This window comes from Patella vulgata, chromosome 9 (genome assembly GCF_932274485.2).
Source record: "Patella vulgata chromosome 9, xgPatVulg1.2, whole genome shotgun sequence".
Lineage (NCBI taxonomy): Eukaryota > Metazoa > Mollusca > Gastropoda > Patellidae > Patella > Patella vulgata.
Window position 1 is genome coordinate 26,500,485 of NC_065887.2, and position 18,308 is coordinate 26,518,792.

General features: G+C 35.1%; 1 protein-coding gene across 3 annotated transcripts in view; it reads right to left on the minus strand.

Moving 5' to 3' along the window:
- LOC126832472 (parathyroid hormone/parathyroid hormone-related peptide receptor) overlaps nt 1-18,308 on the minus strand; it is a 67,768-nt gene that overhangs the window by 41,474 nt on the left and 7,986 nt on the right. For 2 of the 3 annotated variants that reach the window (XM_050563262.2, XM_050563261.2), the window contains exon 1: nt 2,422-3,175. The exons of the other annotated variant lie outside the window; for it this stretch is intronic. In XM_050563262.2, coding sequence (XP_050419219.1) covers nt 2,422-2,448 — 27 coding nt within the window. In that variant the 5' untranslated portion in view covers nt 2,449-3,175. Of the gene's footprint in view, nt 1-2,421; nt 3,176-18,308 lie in introns of those variants that run through there. 3 annotated transcript variants of the gene reach the window in all.

Genomic DNA, 18,308 nt, shown 5'->3' on the forward strand with positions numbered 1-18,308 from the left:
TATTCCAGAATAAACCACAAATATAAACGTATTCATACAAAACATAATGATACAACATTTAATCAAGTTGGTCGTTCCTGGCGAAATTATAATATGACCATCTAAAATTTATATTGCTTTCTAATGATTTCTGAACAGTGGAATATTTCTATCCATAAATATCAGGGCCAAGATGGTATCTGATCTACGTTTAATATTTTATAATCACCGAACTTACTATCGAACATCTTTTAGTCCTTAATTTTTGTTACATGTATAAGGAAAATTGTTATAGACATATGTTACTATAATGCATTGCATATCTCCAAGGGGGTGGGGGGGGATGGCCGAATGGTTAGCATGTGCACGCTGTATCATAAGGTCTGTCATTGAGTCAACTGGCGTGATTTCGATTCCCGTCTGTACTTGACAGGGATTAGGGTCGCCTGTACAACCTCGTGGGTTTTCTCCAGGCCCCCCGGTTTCCTCCCACTGCTAAACACCCTACGCGCAGGCCAAATATTGATATAAAAATTGAACCGTGTGTTAGTCCCGAAGTGACCTAGTTTGTGTCGAGTGGACGTTAAACCATTTGATAGATGCATACATCCCTAAAAAACTTGGTAGACTGATAAATTATTTTATTGAATAAAAAAGAAAGACCCCGGGGGCTAAGTTACATCGTCTGTACCAGTAATTCAATCTATCTACAGGCGGAAAGGGTAACTCAACACAAACATAAAACTTGAAAACCATCTAAACTACCAAAGGGACATATTACGATAGGAATACTATCATATCAAACCAATGAATTATTGGGCCTCCATATAGGGGTTGATGCAACTGAAAAGTCATATTATCACTGTATGGCTTGGTACCCAGTTGTGGCTCGGTTTATTAAAAGAATTTAAACTTATGGGAATTTTTTTCACTTTACCATGTTTATTTAATTGTTAACAAAGACAGTTTAGCAGACCATTCAGCTTCGGCTTGTTTTCAAATCCATTATATAAGTATCGTATATACTCGTGTTGTACTCGAAATAAAATATTTTTAAAACCAACTTTGGCAGACATGCTTCTCCATCTGAGCTTTGATTGAACCAAACCAAACCGTGTAGCAAGTGAAACCGCGACTACGGCGTCCCTAAGAGGAAGGTTACACTAAATTTATAAATTCTAAAACATGGAGTTTCAATTTGTTTTACTTCACAGGAAACGTGTGATCAGGCCCCGAGTTCGTAAAGCATTCTCAGACTTAAGTTAATATTATTTACTCAACTTTCAATCACTGTTTATGAGAAATATCCAGAAACACAAAACTTTGCACATAGTTTCTTATTGGTGTATTTGATACATTAAAACAAAAGTTTAATAAAAAGGCTATATTTTAGTTCACATAAGGTGAACAATTTTAAGTCTGAGAATGCTTTGTGAGTTTTTTATTGGAATGACAAGCGAAGATTTGATATTAAATTATTGATAATGAGCAGCGGTTTTCTGCTCTAAGCTTGGCATCAGCAATACAGATAAATGCTATAAATGAATTGACGTCTTAGTTAAATGTTACATTATTACCATATAGACACGTGTGCTGTAAATAAAGCAGCGTCTTGGTTAATCTTTGGTTGCGATATTACCGTGGCGTGGGTAGAAGCTGGCGTTAAGACCCACGAACATGCGAAGATCTATAACTTCATATACATGAGATACATTGCTATAAATGAAACTGACATAACATTTTAGTTCAAACTTCTTGTATATCATACAGACAGGCGTGCTATAAATCAAACAGGGTCTTAAGTTAAACTTTCAGCATCATCGTTTCTATCTACATTAGACATAGTTAAAACTTTCATCATTTCCGTCTACATGAGACCTTGTAAAGACGTTCATCATTTCCATCTGCATGAGACATGCGTGAGATAGCTAAAACAACGTCTTATTTAAAAGTTTCATCATTAGACATAATACATGCTATAAAACATTTTCCCCTTGATTTTTCCAGTCTGATTTTCATTGGTCAGTAGTGCAGTACGATAGGACCTGATAAGGAACAGAATCTAGTCGCTCGGGTGGGATGAAACATGGGTCTCGAGTTGGATATCGAGATAAGATAGGTCGCACAGCCAGTGCGGCAATACTATATACCGGAAAACATCGGTGTTTTTCGGTGTTTTTCGGTGTTTTCCGGTATATAGTATAGCCCCAACCAGTGTCAGAAAAAAATTCATTGACCAGGTTAGTGCAGAAATGTAAGACGTTAAACCCCATCTCGTTTCATTTGTTTTATAGAGAAGTATGGAACTCCATTTATCGAAACGCGGATAAATAATAGATAACAGGAAGCTGTATCATGGTGCTGTCATGTAGTACGATGTTCACGCCGACATGATGATAAATCAGGATTAATTAAAAGTTAAATAGTAAAGACGTGTCTTACCGTGTCGCTGTCAATGATTATCTTCATCGTAATTAATTAATTACCATCTACACGTTACTCATTATAATTAACTACTGGTATCTGATCATCTTCTACTAATATCATGTGTTCTATTACTTGTCTTTCATACAAGAATTGTAGATTGCACAATCACTTTGCGTTAAAGATGAAGAAACTGGTCGGAATACGTTATTGTTAAACTTCATTACAGATATTTCTTTCCAGTGCAGTTCCTACTATTAACTGGTCACCTCTATAAAAGCACGATTTCAGCTTAGATCGCAGAAAATAGGGTTACTGTGATACTGTCACATATAAGATTGCCTACAGAATATCTGTATTCAAATGTTAGATCCTATAGTATTGCAGAGGTGCAGAAGCAATTTCAGCTTATTTACTCTTTCCAGATGCACTAGATAATAGAGTTACTATATCAAATAAGATAGACACCCGAATAACTTTATTTAAAATTAGATCACATTGGTAATATAAACTGCAATTCGTTTCAGATGAACTTTCAGTTTAGATCGCAGACAATGTAATTTCTACCTGTTCTAAGGTATGCTCCAAACTTAACATCGGAATCCAATAAGAACTTTAAACTTTAAAACATTTTCCAACGTAGTTCCAACTCGTGTACAGTATAACCACTGTCGATATTACGCTTCACAAGAACACAGATCTAGTGAACAGGCTGCCCTTTTCAGATACTCTTTCTATTTGGAACATGGACAACATCGTCACTGTTTTCATGTACTTATACAGAGATTTAACTGAGAATAAAGTGTTTTATATGCTGGTATTGACCTACATGTATATAAACACGACATGTGATGATGATGTATGCGGATTAAATATGGTATTTATCTTGATCAAATAATATTGTCAACATTAATATCACTTTATTATGGAAATATTAGAGATAAACATCGGAATAAACATTGTTTTACATTTTTTTTTATATTGAATTGTCCTATTTTTGTTTTGTAATGTCATGTTTTTTATGTTGTGTTGTCTTAATTTGTTTATGTTGAATTGCCCTATTTTTTTTTTTTTTTTTTTTTTTTTTTAATTGTCCTATTTTTTATGCTGGGTTGTCTTTATTTTTTTATATGTTGAATTGCCCTATTTTTTTAGTTTGAATTGTCCTATTTTTTAGGTTGAATTGTCTTATTGTTTATATTGTGTTATCATATTTATTATGCGTATGCATGAATTGTCTATTTTTTATGTTGAATTATCCTAATTTTTTTTTTATATTTTATGAGATTTTACATAGAGAAAGTAACAAAATGTATTAGGCATTTGAACACCCATCAAATAAACGTCTTAAAAAGAACAGCAAAGACCCGTCTTGTGTACCACACTTGTCATTTGTTATGATTAAAATAGGACATAACAACTGTTCTAAATTTAAATAAATTTTTTTACTGGATTTAAGAAGCAGGAGCTTGAAACTTGAAACTACATAAAAACTTTATTGCTAAATGCCTCAGAAGTCGCATGCTGCATGTTTGTTTAAAATGTGAAACCATTTGGGAAGTGGAATTTGAGGCACAAAGCTAACAAAATTGTGTTACACCTTTGTATCCGAAACCAACGACACGAGCTGGCTCACTAACCAGCAGGTCTGTGGTTCGGTCCCAGTGTTGGCGGAGAAAGGTTCCTGGAATTTTCCTGCTTGGTTTTCCCTTGTCGATGGTGCAGGATGGATAAGGGCAGTGTCTAGTCGTTGGGATGGGACAAAAACAACCCGAAGTGCCGTGTACACATTGGCGTGCACGTAAATGAACCCTTGACAGAGTTGGAACTTGAAATAAGAGTAGGTCGTAGAGCCGCTGCCCACGCAAAATTTCCCTCACAGCACACTGTATGGCGTATGCCCGTCTTCATTAACCCAGTCGGTGCAGACCAGTTAAACCCTATTTCATTTCTTCAACTTAGAACCAAATTCTAAACTTCTACCCTCCATGAGATAAGTTGGCCTCCCGAACTTTTACGCGCCTACATATCTCTTTGTAAGTTTTGATACTTAAAATAATAATATTTGAAATCGTTAATTATGTCTGATACCGTATACTAAAATTTGATACAAATTCCCACTTTAATTGCAACTCGATGGTGTATTGAGACACGTGACAATGTGTTTTATTTATCGACTGTGAAACAAAGATGAAAAGAAATGTGTGGGTTCTATATTTTATTGTTTTTGTATATTATATTATTTCATTGTTTTGGTAGAAGTACAGTCTTTAATCTTATTCAAAGTTGACTGCACAAAGTTGTGCAAACATAAAAATCTAAACAAACAGATAATAATATAAATGCTAAATTCGTTTCATTTGGTTTTCAAATGAACAAATATAAATAGATTTTCAAAGTTAAAGTACAAACTATTTATTGTAGACCGACTGACCTATCACGAATCACAAATTTAAAAAAGCACGCAAATGACTCAAATCAAAGAGAATCTCTTTGCCTATTAGTGTGTTTATATTGCCATGCAATAGTCTAATTAGAAATCATACCGTACTTAATTCGCGTGTTGCTCTTAAACTTCACATAATAATAAATATCTATCTGAAAACAATATCTGAATAGTAAACCATCAAAACTATGATCTACAACAAAACGGATTTCCTTCTTATGTTGAACGGAACAATCGCGGCACTTTTTTAATTCTGTCACACGAATATGTTCCATTTTTTACGACTACCCGAACAACCCCAGCATTTGTTAGCCTAAAAAAATGAAAAAAACAAAACGGATTTCCTTCTTATGTTGAACAGAACAATCGCGCCACTTTTTTAATTCTGTCACACGAACATGTTCCATTATTTACGACTACCCGAACAACCCCAGCATTTGTAAGCCTAAAAAAATGAAAGAAACAACTCTGACCTACAGAGCGTTTTCACAGCTTCGGAAAGAATGTATAAGACTCTGAATTTCAATCGAGTTCCCCATTATGGCCTTCAGAGCCATTTTTGTAATTATATAGTGGGCAGACAAACTGGCCGTCATAATAAGCGTCGTAACTCATATGTTCGGCAGTTGTATTAGGCTGTCAATCATGATGGTCATGATGGTTACAACCAGTGGTCAGTTGATCTGGTCAGTTCATTAACGATCCATCAATCAACAAACTTCGTGTTAACTTATGGCGTGCGATAAATCCCATTCAATCAACGACGATTAGGAGAAATATAGTATTAAAGAGACATGAAATGAAATGAAATGAAATGGATTTAACGTCCTTTGGTTTCAAAGAGAAACTATGCTCTGATAGTTTTGATTTATTCCAAACCGTAAGGTCAAACTTTATAATAGCTAACAACCAAAAATCTAACATCATTGTTTCTAACAACCCAAGATCCAACATCAAGATATTTAACAATCAACGATATTTAACAATCAACGATATTTAACAATCAACGACATTTAACAACCAAATATCTAACATCACAAAATCTCCCATCCTAACATATAATGTCATAAAATCAGCCATCCTAAGATCTAACGTCATAAATTATATCATACTAGGATCTAACATCATGAAATTAAACAACCAAAGATATATCATCATGATATTTAACAACCTGAGAACTAATGTCATAAAATCTACTATCCTAAGGTCTAACTTCATAGTAGACTGGAATAATGAGACGCCAAAGACTGTCATTCAATTGGCATCCTTTGCGTATTTCGCCGAACATAACTGATTAGAAATTACAGTAAAAACAGAAACAATTGAAAGTAAATTAGTTTATATACATTCATATATCATTATTACATGTGTTGCGACCAATTTGTGTCCATTTCTAGTTGCAAAAGAATAGCGATTTCGCTCCTTTAAATAGAATTAAACAGAAATTATAGGAAAAGCTTAGCTGAGCAAGTTATTGGATAGCTATATTAAACACCTAAGAAGGCACTTTAAAATGCCCATAGGAATTAGTATCATATAGATCCTATAACCGCCCTTTTATTACAGACGCTGTGGTTATTCTAAATTCAACCGCTATGAACAATGGCAAAGGCCCTTTCAAAGGCTTGATTCCTGTGAGAAAATTTGAATCCTGTAATACGTGACTTTGTGGTGATCCAATGAAACGCATTCATATTTATATCAATCGAACGCGCGAGCAACCATTAAACTGGAGGTGAATTGCATTCGATTGATGATCGTGGGGATCTATGACTTAAGTTGGCTCTGCATAAAAAAAATGAATCTGGAATCAATAGTGCAATAGAACCCATTACTGCAGCATCCCGGGAATATGTATCAGGAGATCTGATGTAGTTTAGAAATGACAAAAACATTATATGGTACAGCTCAAAGTGGTGAATACATGATCGTTATTTATTAAATGGCTGTTAAATCGAATTATCGTATTTAGATTAATGTCTATTGTTTGATAAACACACAAGTTAACATTTCAAAGACCTTTACTAAAATAAATTATCTTAAAGAGTCGTCAGAATTTTTTATTTTTTATTCTTCTTTATATGACAGTTTCATCGGGGGTGTTCAAATATAGAAAAAAATGACATTTAGCTTATTGATTAAAGTTACACATTAAAGATACATTATGCAAGAGCTAAGTTTGCCTCTTGCAATGCTTATTTGCTGGCTTCCACCATTATATAATTTATTATTTAGTCAAGTTTTCGCATGCCAAGACCATAATCAACTCTCTGGATCATTGGATGTCACAGATACTGTGTTAAACGTTAATATGGACGCCACTCATGAAAATTGTCGATTGAAGCAATGAAAATCGAAACTTCGTTTATTATCGTGGCAATAGTAATTGACAATCGAGACAATTTAAGCTATTTCTTGTCAAAACTTCAAACATTTATAATCTCTCTCAGAATAAAGTAATTTGACTGAAATGTTCAATAGTTATATTCATTTTCCAATATCTATTTTCAAACTATTATAGCCAGCTATTGATCTTAATCTTAAATAATGCATCTTTAATGTTTTATCTTAATTTTTGATAAACAAAACAACTTTGGCATTTTAAAACCTTTATTTGTAATCTGTTATTATTCATTATTTAATATTTGTCGTGAAACAATGTTTTTGTTAAGACTTATAACAGCAAATAAAACGCTAATTACATCGTTTATGCTATTTTATTTATCGTTGTCTGTGTTTACGATCTCAAAAGATTTAAGATGATTCAAATCATAGCGTTCTTGGCTTTTAATCAGAATGTTTAACGTTACAGAACGATCTATTAACAAAAACACTGTTAATGATGATCAGAGATTGTCAGGTCATCCGTCTTACAGATAGATTGGTCGCCGATTTTAGCATTTACACTTACATAAATTTGTATAAAGTATTCAGAACTAGCCAAAACCATCCTGATGCCTCGCTACTTCTTTTATTCGTGTGTCGTCATTGACAGACGAACTGTCAATTACGATTCTGAACTTTGGTGAGATTTCGAAGTGGGCTTTATCACCTTCAACAAAAATATCAATTTAAGTATATACTACCAGACTCACTTTATTATAGAAAATCCAAGTATTGACATTTTTAGAGTAAAGTATTTAATAGGAGCGATATCATTTAAAGGAGCTAAATCGTTAATATTTTGGACCTAGAAATTGGCACAAATGGGTCGCAACACATAGAATAATGTAATATGAATTTATATAAACTCTTTTAGATTCAATCGTTACCGTTTTACTGTAAATTGTCATCAGTTATGTTCGGCGAAATACGCCAGTAGTCTCAACCGCAAGTCAGTTTCTAGCTCTGGTTAATCCAGTCAACACCAATATTATTTATTGCCCATGCTCTCCAAATAAGAACATGATATCACCTTTTGACATGACTTGTGGAATATGTCTAGCCTCATTCTTTGAGCACCTTGTTACAAATGGCGCTGAAACGTATTATGGTACACGATTCGTGTACCAATGGTAAAATGTTTATTTTGTCTTAAATATTGGATATCAGAAGCCCATCTTTTCCAGGTATAATCACAACACCAATGCTGATTTAAATTGCAAACAAAATCGTGTTTTCAATGTCGAAGATTTTGGATGATATTGAGTTACGGACTTAGCTACTTTAACATAAATCAGGCTATAATCATACATCTTTAACTAAATTTCCATCTTCTTTCACTCGGGATTCTGAGAACGATTGTTGTTTTTATTAGAACCTTGCTACATCAACATAAATCATGTTATGGTCACATACTTTTAACCAAATTCTTTAACTTTTTAACTTAATTCCCTTAATGCCACAACTTATTCATTTTGCGTGTACTTTCTAGCTATATGATTCATATTCAACGTCACAATTGCTAAGATTTCCATATTTTATAACTAAATGTAATTCTAATATGATACAATATTAGCTGGCATTCTGTACATACAAAAAGCAAAACGATCAGCGGCATTGAAGTTGGTTCCATTTTGAAAGTTATAAAACTCATTTATGTAATACATATTCCAATAAAATACAACTATCTTGACATTTTGCGGAAAAGAATTCTGGAAACGGTTTTCCGTAGAAAAAATCCATATCGTTATATTGCTTTTTAACATTGTTTATTATTGGGATATAAAAGTAAGATTATCCTCTTGCAATGTTTACATACATTTCGTTATAGGTTCTTTGGCATTAAACAATTTGAAAACTTTCTATATTGGTTATATATGAGTATGTTTGATTCAATGTGATATATACATTTCAGTAATGAAATGAAATGGGGTCCAACTTTTCTGCTCAATCTGGGCTTATGAAGACGGCATACGCCATGCTGTAAGGGAAATTTTGCTCGGACGGTGGGCTATCAATGGTTCTTTTACGTACACGCCAATGTGTACACGGAAACTCGTTTTTTTTTCGACGTTATTCCTTGCCAACCCTGCCCTGCACCACCGATTAGCGAACTACTGCCTAACTCACTACGCCAAGACACTATTAATGACATTATATCATTTACAATGATAGAGAACACACTTATTGCACTTGACATAATTTTGTAAACATCAAACTAGGCATCGAGAGGAAAACTGTTCATTTTTCATATCAACTGCGCTGGGGATACAGCCACTTTAAACGAGAACGTGTATTACAAAGCATTTGTTAACCAAATTGATGCTCACTGAAAATTGTACTTCTCCTCTGTGCATAATACTGTATAAACCAACTCACTAAAATATTCATTTTTCTTGATGACAACTCTTCCAGGGCTCCGTATATCTCAATAATTTAAATAAAACCCATAGTAATTGTTATTCCATAAAAGTGTGTTATTTGATAATGTTCATTGTGTATTAAATATTGAATATCACAGTAAGATAATAAAATCATGATTGATTGAAATGGACAAATATTGAATTCTAATTCATGTTTTTAATGTCGAATATAACGGATAATAATGAGTTAAGAGTTATACGATATTCAAGTAGAGGTCTCTTACCTCCCGACAGGAGCGAGTGGGATATTTATCAGTTATGTGCATTGAGGCTTTTTTGTTTATTACAGTATTCTCCCTATCCAATCCGATGGCAATCGTAGGTTAAGAGCAAATATACTACTGAATGCAAGGGTTCGATTGAAGGGGTTCAATTTACCCCTGTTTTCGGAGAGGGCCTTATCCAAATGTCAGACAATAAGAGGAAATTCCCTCGTATAGACTGCAGGCTTCACCTGAGATGATTACGATGATTCAAAAATACTTTTAGCTAATAACATGCACTTTTAGATATAATTATCAATCACTCATTCAACACAGAATGTGTATAGCGCAAACAATACTTCGATAAAATTCCCAATGCGCTTTAAAGTGTATGTAGATTCTTTTAAATGTATCTTTAAACGTGACTTGAAGATGTCTAGAGTTTTTGATTCTTTGATGTCTAAGCGTAGAGAATTCCAGAGAAAGGTGCTGCAAAGTGAAACGATCGTTTCGTCCGTTGAAGTTTGACAGCAGGAATAACTTATAATGACTTAAAAAACACAACACGTTTATTCTGTGATGCTAAAGTTCTACTGGATTCATATGGAGTGGGAGATCTTGAATGTATTGTGGCGCTTGATTGTTGAGTGCTTTAAAAGTCAGTAACAGTATTTTGAATTTGATTCGATGATTTATGGGTAACAAATGGAGGGTTCTTAATGATGATTTAATGTGATCCCTTTTCTTGGTTCCAGTGATGGGTTGAGCTGAAGTATTCTGAACATACTGAAGCTTCTGCACTTGCCACTGTGGTAGACCATACAATACAAGCATTCGGCCACCCAGCACTAAATTGCTTCAACGCCGGAAGTGTCTCTATACTGTATAATATTGTATTGTTCAAACTGGATCCTCTGTGGGATAGCCCGAGTAAATCGCAAATGGTATCCATTAAATATTGATATATATGAATATGACTTATTACAATCATGGTTAATAGACCATTAATTAAGTTAATTAACTAATGAAGTAATTGTTACTTCTCAGGAAACCGGAAGTATAGAATATAAACAGCAGGTGTCAGACCTGGGCTACGCTAATTGTCAGGTCTAGTATCGAGTATTGATTTCACAGTCAACTACAGATACCGTCTGCTTGAAATTTATCTATTTAGCTATAAGTAGTGACTTGCGTAGTGCACAAATCTGGAAAGGCTTACTCTTTCTGGAACGGTATATCGGTTGATTCATTTAACATTTGACGTGATCTTTAGCGGGCAAAATTGTACACCTGATGCCTAATGAAACATTAAAAGAAGAATACCATCTTAATTTGGTTAGAGTCGTTCAGACACATTCTTTTGTGTCTGTTAGATTTATTTTTGACTGGTGCTGGTGGACAAACCAGATCTTGTTTTCCAAGTCTACAAATGGCTCGACGAATTTGAGTACCACTTTTCTCCCCCGAAACAATAAAGTTGATTCTAATCCAGTCTTACATGTCTGGAAGTTTCTTGTCATTCGTCGACACTCGGAGCTAATTACAATACAGTCATCGTCTGATTGAATTACAAAGAGTTGACTTGGTCAACCACTATAGTTGTCGCTCATTTCGTGTGTTACACGTAACTCATAGTAGTGTACATCATTTTACACTATCACAGAATCGAACTCGATGCTTAGCGAAATATTTTATCTAAAAGGGAACAAAAGATAGTGTATAAATTGATTAACGGAGAAACGAAAAATATCAATCTAAAAGTGTGCAATGAATGGTTTCTGAAATACGTTCCAGAATAAGAATTATGCACCAAAAACACATAAAATACTAAACTAGTGAACTGATTAAAGGCACACCTACAACAATATACAATGTTTTGAAAAGAACTGCGTCCTTGGTCCCCTTCTCGAAAGCAAACCCGAGACGCGCGGACGCAGACCGTTTTCATTCTGAATTCAGACTTACTCTACAACATACTATCTATATAACATCTACACCTTGATGTAGAATATCTAAAACGTACCTATAGGTTTTTATTATAAACCAGCAACTGGGGGTATATAAACTGGCTATTGTCTTGATAAACCACTCTGGTCTGCGATGGGTTAGTGAGTAGGGCGTGGGTTCAGGAGGTCAATGGTTCTATCCCGTTGTTGGTCGAGTAAGTTCCCAGGGACAGTGGTACAGGATGGGGATTTGACAGGAACAAGGACAGTGGTTCAGGATGGCGATATGGCTAGGAACATCGTCTAGTCATTCGGATGAGACGAAAAACCGATGCGTACACGTCGGCGTACACGTCTTCATTAGTCGACTGGTTCAGAAAAGTTCATTCATTGCTAAACGCGCAATGAGTGCGTTTAGCAATGAATGAACTTTTCTGAACCAGTCGACTAATGATACACACGTGAACTGATTGAGATTTACCGTTATTAAAATGGCACGTGATTTTATATTAACTGACCCACGGTGATGATGAGATCGTCGTCTATGGTTTGTTTCCGGCTCTGTATAAGTTTTGGAAACATTAAATCAAGGACTATTTCCGTCTTCTCCATGGAAATCAATGACCATTACTTTTCTTAAATATCAGTTAATTTCCGCTGTGGTCCATTATCATGTTGACTTCATGTAGCTACTGGCTGTTGATATGAATGTGTTTTGTGTCAGAACGGATATATTTATAATACCACTGATTTCGTGGGGTAATATGAGACGTAGTAATGTATAGATATTTTCTGGTGATGCCAAAACATTATCCAGATCCATGTGCCGTCTTATTTGGCCGTTTTCAAAATATTGACTGATCTAAATATACCAGAATTTCCAGTTAGAGGGATATCACCGACAACTAGAATATTATTAAAACAGACATAATTAACTTAAATAACATTTAAAATGGTAGTAGTTGTTGCTATGAAATTGTTGATCAATACAAATGACACCAGTTATACAATTTATGTTGATGTTTTCGTAACACATGCTAGTTATTTGATTTTAGACTATACATGGGATACGTCTAATTTACCATGTTACGGTGGCATATCTGAGAATGCGTATGTACAAAAGAGAACCGAATAAAAATAGATAATATAGGAAAATATACATAATATACATTATGTTCCGATATAATTCCGTATTTGCTAAAACGTATAATAAAGTGATTGTATTATGTATGTAGCTATTAAATTGTGGTTTAGATATCAATATTGTTTTCATCTATGTATAAAATGTTATAATCATGTTAATTGTATATTTTCAAATAGTTATAAATAAGTGTATACATGTATGTAGCTAATAAACCGAGTGAGCTATAAACATCTGTGGTTTAAATATCAATATTGTTTTTATCTATGTATAAAAGGTTATTACACCTGTTTATTCTATATTATCACTCAATATATTGCCAATATATATTTAACACATATATGAAATTAAAGATATAATATGTATAAATAACTGTGATTAAGTCATAAACATGAACCATGTGGTAATTTAGACTTGAGCCATGGATCTCATTGTTTTAAGTTTGGTTTTGTTTTCAATCTCCCTAAAATTGTTCATGATAGTCGCCTTTTTCGTCGTGCTGGCTTAACGGCGATTCTCGCGTTGTATCTTAAAGCACAACGTTTTAAATGGACGCCTTCAGCCACCATATTATGAAACATATCGAAATTCATATTCATATAACATAACGTAACGAACGGTCCAAGGTTTTATGACAAGTAATTGGTTTGTAGGACAAACCCTAGAGAAATTTAGTTTTGTGTCAGTTATCCGACGTTCTAACAGAACACGGTAGAGCTACGGTGTCTAAGTCAGCAAGGTGTTCGAAGGCCTGACAAGGAACGGCGTCTTCATCATCCCAGTTAGTGAAGATAGGTAATAAGATACGTAGTAGCTTGAGGTGTAAAGTCTGCTGCCACGATAGTAATACCACAGACAATATCTGGGAGAACTAGAAACTTGCTCCTGTATATTAAACTATAGAAAACCCCATTTTATTTCTATACGTACAGGTCACGGTTTTTGATATTTTTCAGTTCACAATCACCTGACATCATTTGACTGATCACAGGGTTAATCTCTACAATAAGAGAGTGTGGATCCAATAACTTGCCTTTGACACACACAGACACAGTCATATATAATTGTAGACTAGTCTGACTAGAAATGGTCCACGACTGATGTTTTTAACTCAAGCCGCAGTTGTGTGTGGTTCTAAGGCTTTCCTTTGAGCAGATTTTAATTCAGACAATATTTTGTTTACAGGATACCGAAACAAGCCAAAGGCTTATTTAAATTGGCTTCCCAAAAGCAAGATACATAAATGATATAACAAATATATTATAAGTATGAAAAAACATAAGTATATGCTGTATTAAAGTACATATATAATAAGATTACCATCGGGACCAAGAAGGGGTCGATACTCGACTCCTGAGTTTAAGATCATTACATCACAATCGTGGGCGGCTATTGTAACTTGTAACCGACGTTAAAATGGGCAACTTAGCTTTTGGTAAGTGTCTATATCTCTTTTTAATTATGGAGCAATTGAAACAGTCTATGATACGTACAGAATTATATTCAAAAGAATGGCATAGACTAGTATACATGTGTAAACTGACACGATGTCATGCCAATCAATGGGCTGATGGATAATCAAAATTGATGATCACGCTCAAAACATAGTAATTAGCGATGAATGGTTGGATTCATTTCCACAGTTGCACGTGAATAGTTTCAACCAATAGAAACCAGATTGCCATATATCATATGAGCAATCCAATTACAGATTACAATCAGACAGACTTTTGTCCAATCTTCAAGGACGCCTAAATTATATGAAATGAAATGGGGTTTAACGTCCTACTGTTCTGCTCCGACTGGGCTTATTTTTCCCAGGCAGTGGCACTATGGCCTACTCTTATATCGAATTCAATCTGCCAAGGGATCTTTTACGTGCATGCCAATGTATACATGGGACATCGGTTTTCGTCCCATCCGAACGACTAGACAGCTGTCCTTGTCAGGCCCTCTGTGCTGCATCACTGACAAGGAGAAAGCACACCGGAAAATCCCGATGAACTTTCTCGGCCAATGCAGGGATCGAACACGCGACCTCCAGGCTAGCGAGCCAGTGTCTTACCCACTTAGCCACCGTGGCTCCCTCCTAAATTATATAGTAACTTATTCATTTATTACAGGTTGCACAAAAGGTTGTACTTTTGTAAAATATTTCAGTAAAAAGTATAATGGTCTCTTTGCTTCTTGATAGGGTAAACAGAAAACAATTTAATGATAGGTAATCCAATGTCCCAGTTATAGATCCAATGGGGAGAGAAGAATCTTCTTTTGATCAATGATGAAAAACGAAACCCGGGGCCATTCGCCGAATCGTCCACTTGCTTTTTTGATATTGGTAAACGGTTAAAAAAAGAAATCCGTGGCATTTATTAGGTCCCCCACCCACAATAAACCAGTGAAAGATCTCCTGGGAGAAAACCTAACTGGTCAATGTACAGAATATTACTTGGAGCTATGGGATAAAAAATTTATTTATAGATGACTTATGTTCCCGTCATAGATCCCACTGTGTAATTTATTGATGAAAGCAAGCCAGCGTGATTAATAGCTTCAAGATTAGTTACAGAATGGATTAATCTGGTTTCATACAGTTATATTATGTCTTATAATGGGGTCATCTTAAATCGCCATTTCAGACAATTTTCAAAACCGTCTAAAACCGGCAATATAGAATTGACGGTTGTATATCGACGCATTTCAAACAGAAACGAGAAGGTTCATCGGGATTGCCTGGCGTTTTTACCGAGGATGGAGGGCTCCCAAGGGATAACGTCTAGTTGTTCAGATGGGAGGAAACCCCCATGTACCTTGCACACCTTGGCGTTTACTTGAAATAACCATTGGCAGTTCGAATTAAAAAAACCAACAGGCCGTATAGTCGCTGTCTGGTCACAATTTACCTCATTCCGCATTGAATGGCGTGTGGCCGTCTTCGTGAGTCAGAGTGGAGCAGAAAAGTAGCTCGTTAAAGTGTAGTGGTCAGTTGTAATAATATCTTTATTGCGATCCGTCTTTAATTGCTGTCTTTCGGACGCTTGACGTTGGCTATGTTACACACGAGAATTCTGCGAGTATAATAAAGTAGCTCCTCGGACGATTGCTGCATTTTTATTGCCTGCTTACAAAACAAAAGTACGGAAGACCATTAGGGTAAATTAAGATAGCTATCTTGTAACAATCTTGTAATTACAAGATAGCTATCTTGTAGTTACAAGATAGTTTTAAAAAAATGTTCACATATTTGATTTGAAATTCAATTGTTCGACAATTAGAAAATCTCTTTGTTGTAATTACAATTAATTATCATGTCACGGATATTCACAAAATCACATGTTTTGAATTGTCACCAATTTGTACAGACAACCCGCCACAAATCGATCGAGAAAATTAAAGTGACATGTAGTCGTCATATCCCTTTAAGTGAACTATGTACTGATATTGTAAAGTTCGATTATTTGATATTATGTTACATTTACTGGCTATATTATTATTCCGTCAAATTACGTTGATATCCGTTATTTGAGGCGGTAACATGGTGTTATTATCGAGTAGATTATTGGATATTTTCGTACGGTGTATAATGATCATTGTGACCAAATTTCCGTTATTGATTCTTAGAGAGCAATAAACGGCATTATTATAGTACGAAGTTTCTTAATGCAGAAAGGTCAGTGTTTCTTCTGAAACAGGGATAATAAAGACGGGCATACACCATGCAGTGGACTATGGGTGGGGGGGGACTTTGTCCGGACAATAATCGAATTCCAACTAGCACGCCAAAGTATACACGTGACCTCGGTTTTCCGTCTAGTCCCAACTACTGGTCACTGTTAGTTGCCAGGCCCCGGTCTTGCACCACTGACAAGGGGAAGCCACGCTGAATCTTTCTCGGCCATCACTATGATCGAACCCAGACCTCCTGGTTAATGGGCCAGTGCCTTGTTGCCTGATGAGCTACAGTGGCTCCCGTTAAACAATACTAATCTGGGGGGTTTTTTGTTTGTTTTTTTTTTGTTTAAGTGGCATTTAGTAACTGGATGAGAATAATACATGACACAATTATATGGAATACAAGTTACTTGAAGAGTTTATTTAGCGAGGGTTCTCCCGTCTTTATCAAATGCGATTCCAGAATTCAGGTTCGATTTCAAAGCCTCACCATCACCAAGCCCGCCCCAATGTTTATACATATATTATTATTTTTAATTCATTGGATTTATTCAAACCTGATGTCTAAGAAATTGCAAAAAACAAATTTGCGGTATCAAAATTCGCATCAATATTAGACTTTAAAATCTATCAGGTTTTCAGAGTCAGGGAGAGAGGCGGGATCTTTATGTGTTTTGGTTTGATTATCACGTAGCTTCTTATCAATAATAAATGTTTTGTGCCAAATGTTGTAAGCGGCGACAGATTAATTCCTTGGCCTTCGATCACCAATCTCCATAGATCACAGACAAATGTATAAAACGGTCTGACAGATCCAGCAGAAATCATGAAATATACAGTAATACCATTTCTTGTTCATACATTTACATTGGTGTCATCCAAAGCGACAAACAATGTGATACTGGCCATAAAAGTTGTTAATGGAAAGCTATCGATTTTGGGGTAGATTTGTCGGGGTTTTTTTATGCATGACCATTTCAAGTTCCCGAAATATTTCTCGTATTTTATTGCCTGTTTTAAGGCACAAAAAAAACTCAGGATGATACTTGCATTTAATACTTTTAGCTTCGTCACATTGCCACGTAATCTCAAAACATTTGTAACAAAACTGTAAAAAATTGTAATAAAGAGCAGCACAAGAAGGGTGCTATATATACTCAAGATTCGGATATCGACTTTACGGGCCGGAGTTTTTAAGAGTGTTTACACTTGACTTAATTGTATATAAAACAATATGCCATTATTCTTGGTGACGACAACTCTATATAGATGTATAGCCTGTCTTTTATTGTTTAATACAGTTGGGAACCGGGGAAATCATCAATAACAATAAACTGATGTAAAATATGCATGAGACTGTATTGTCACATAGTTTATTGTACCTAGGAAATGTAACCCGCTGCAGTATGACAGCAGACATCAACAATTCAAGAGGCACTCTATTAAACATCACATACGTGCACGCACACTGGTTTTATGACTTACTATCTGTTACATATAGTTCACAGTTTTCTCCATGAATCAATTTTGAGAAAGAACAGAATCTTCCCAATAAGATTTTCGCTTCACATATATGACCTGCCTATATTCACTCCTGAGCTTAATATGCCTAAATTACATAGAACGTAAACCAGAAATCTTCCCGCAGGTCGCCGTGTAACCTGGGTTAAAGTACTGTATCATGCTGGGGTT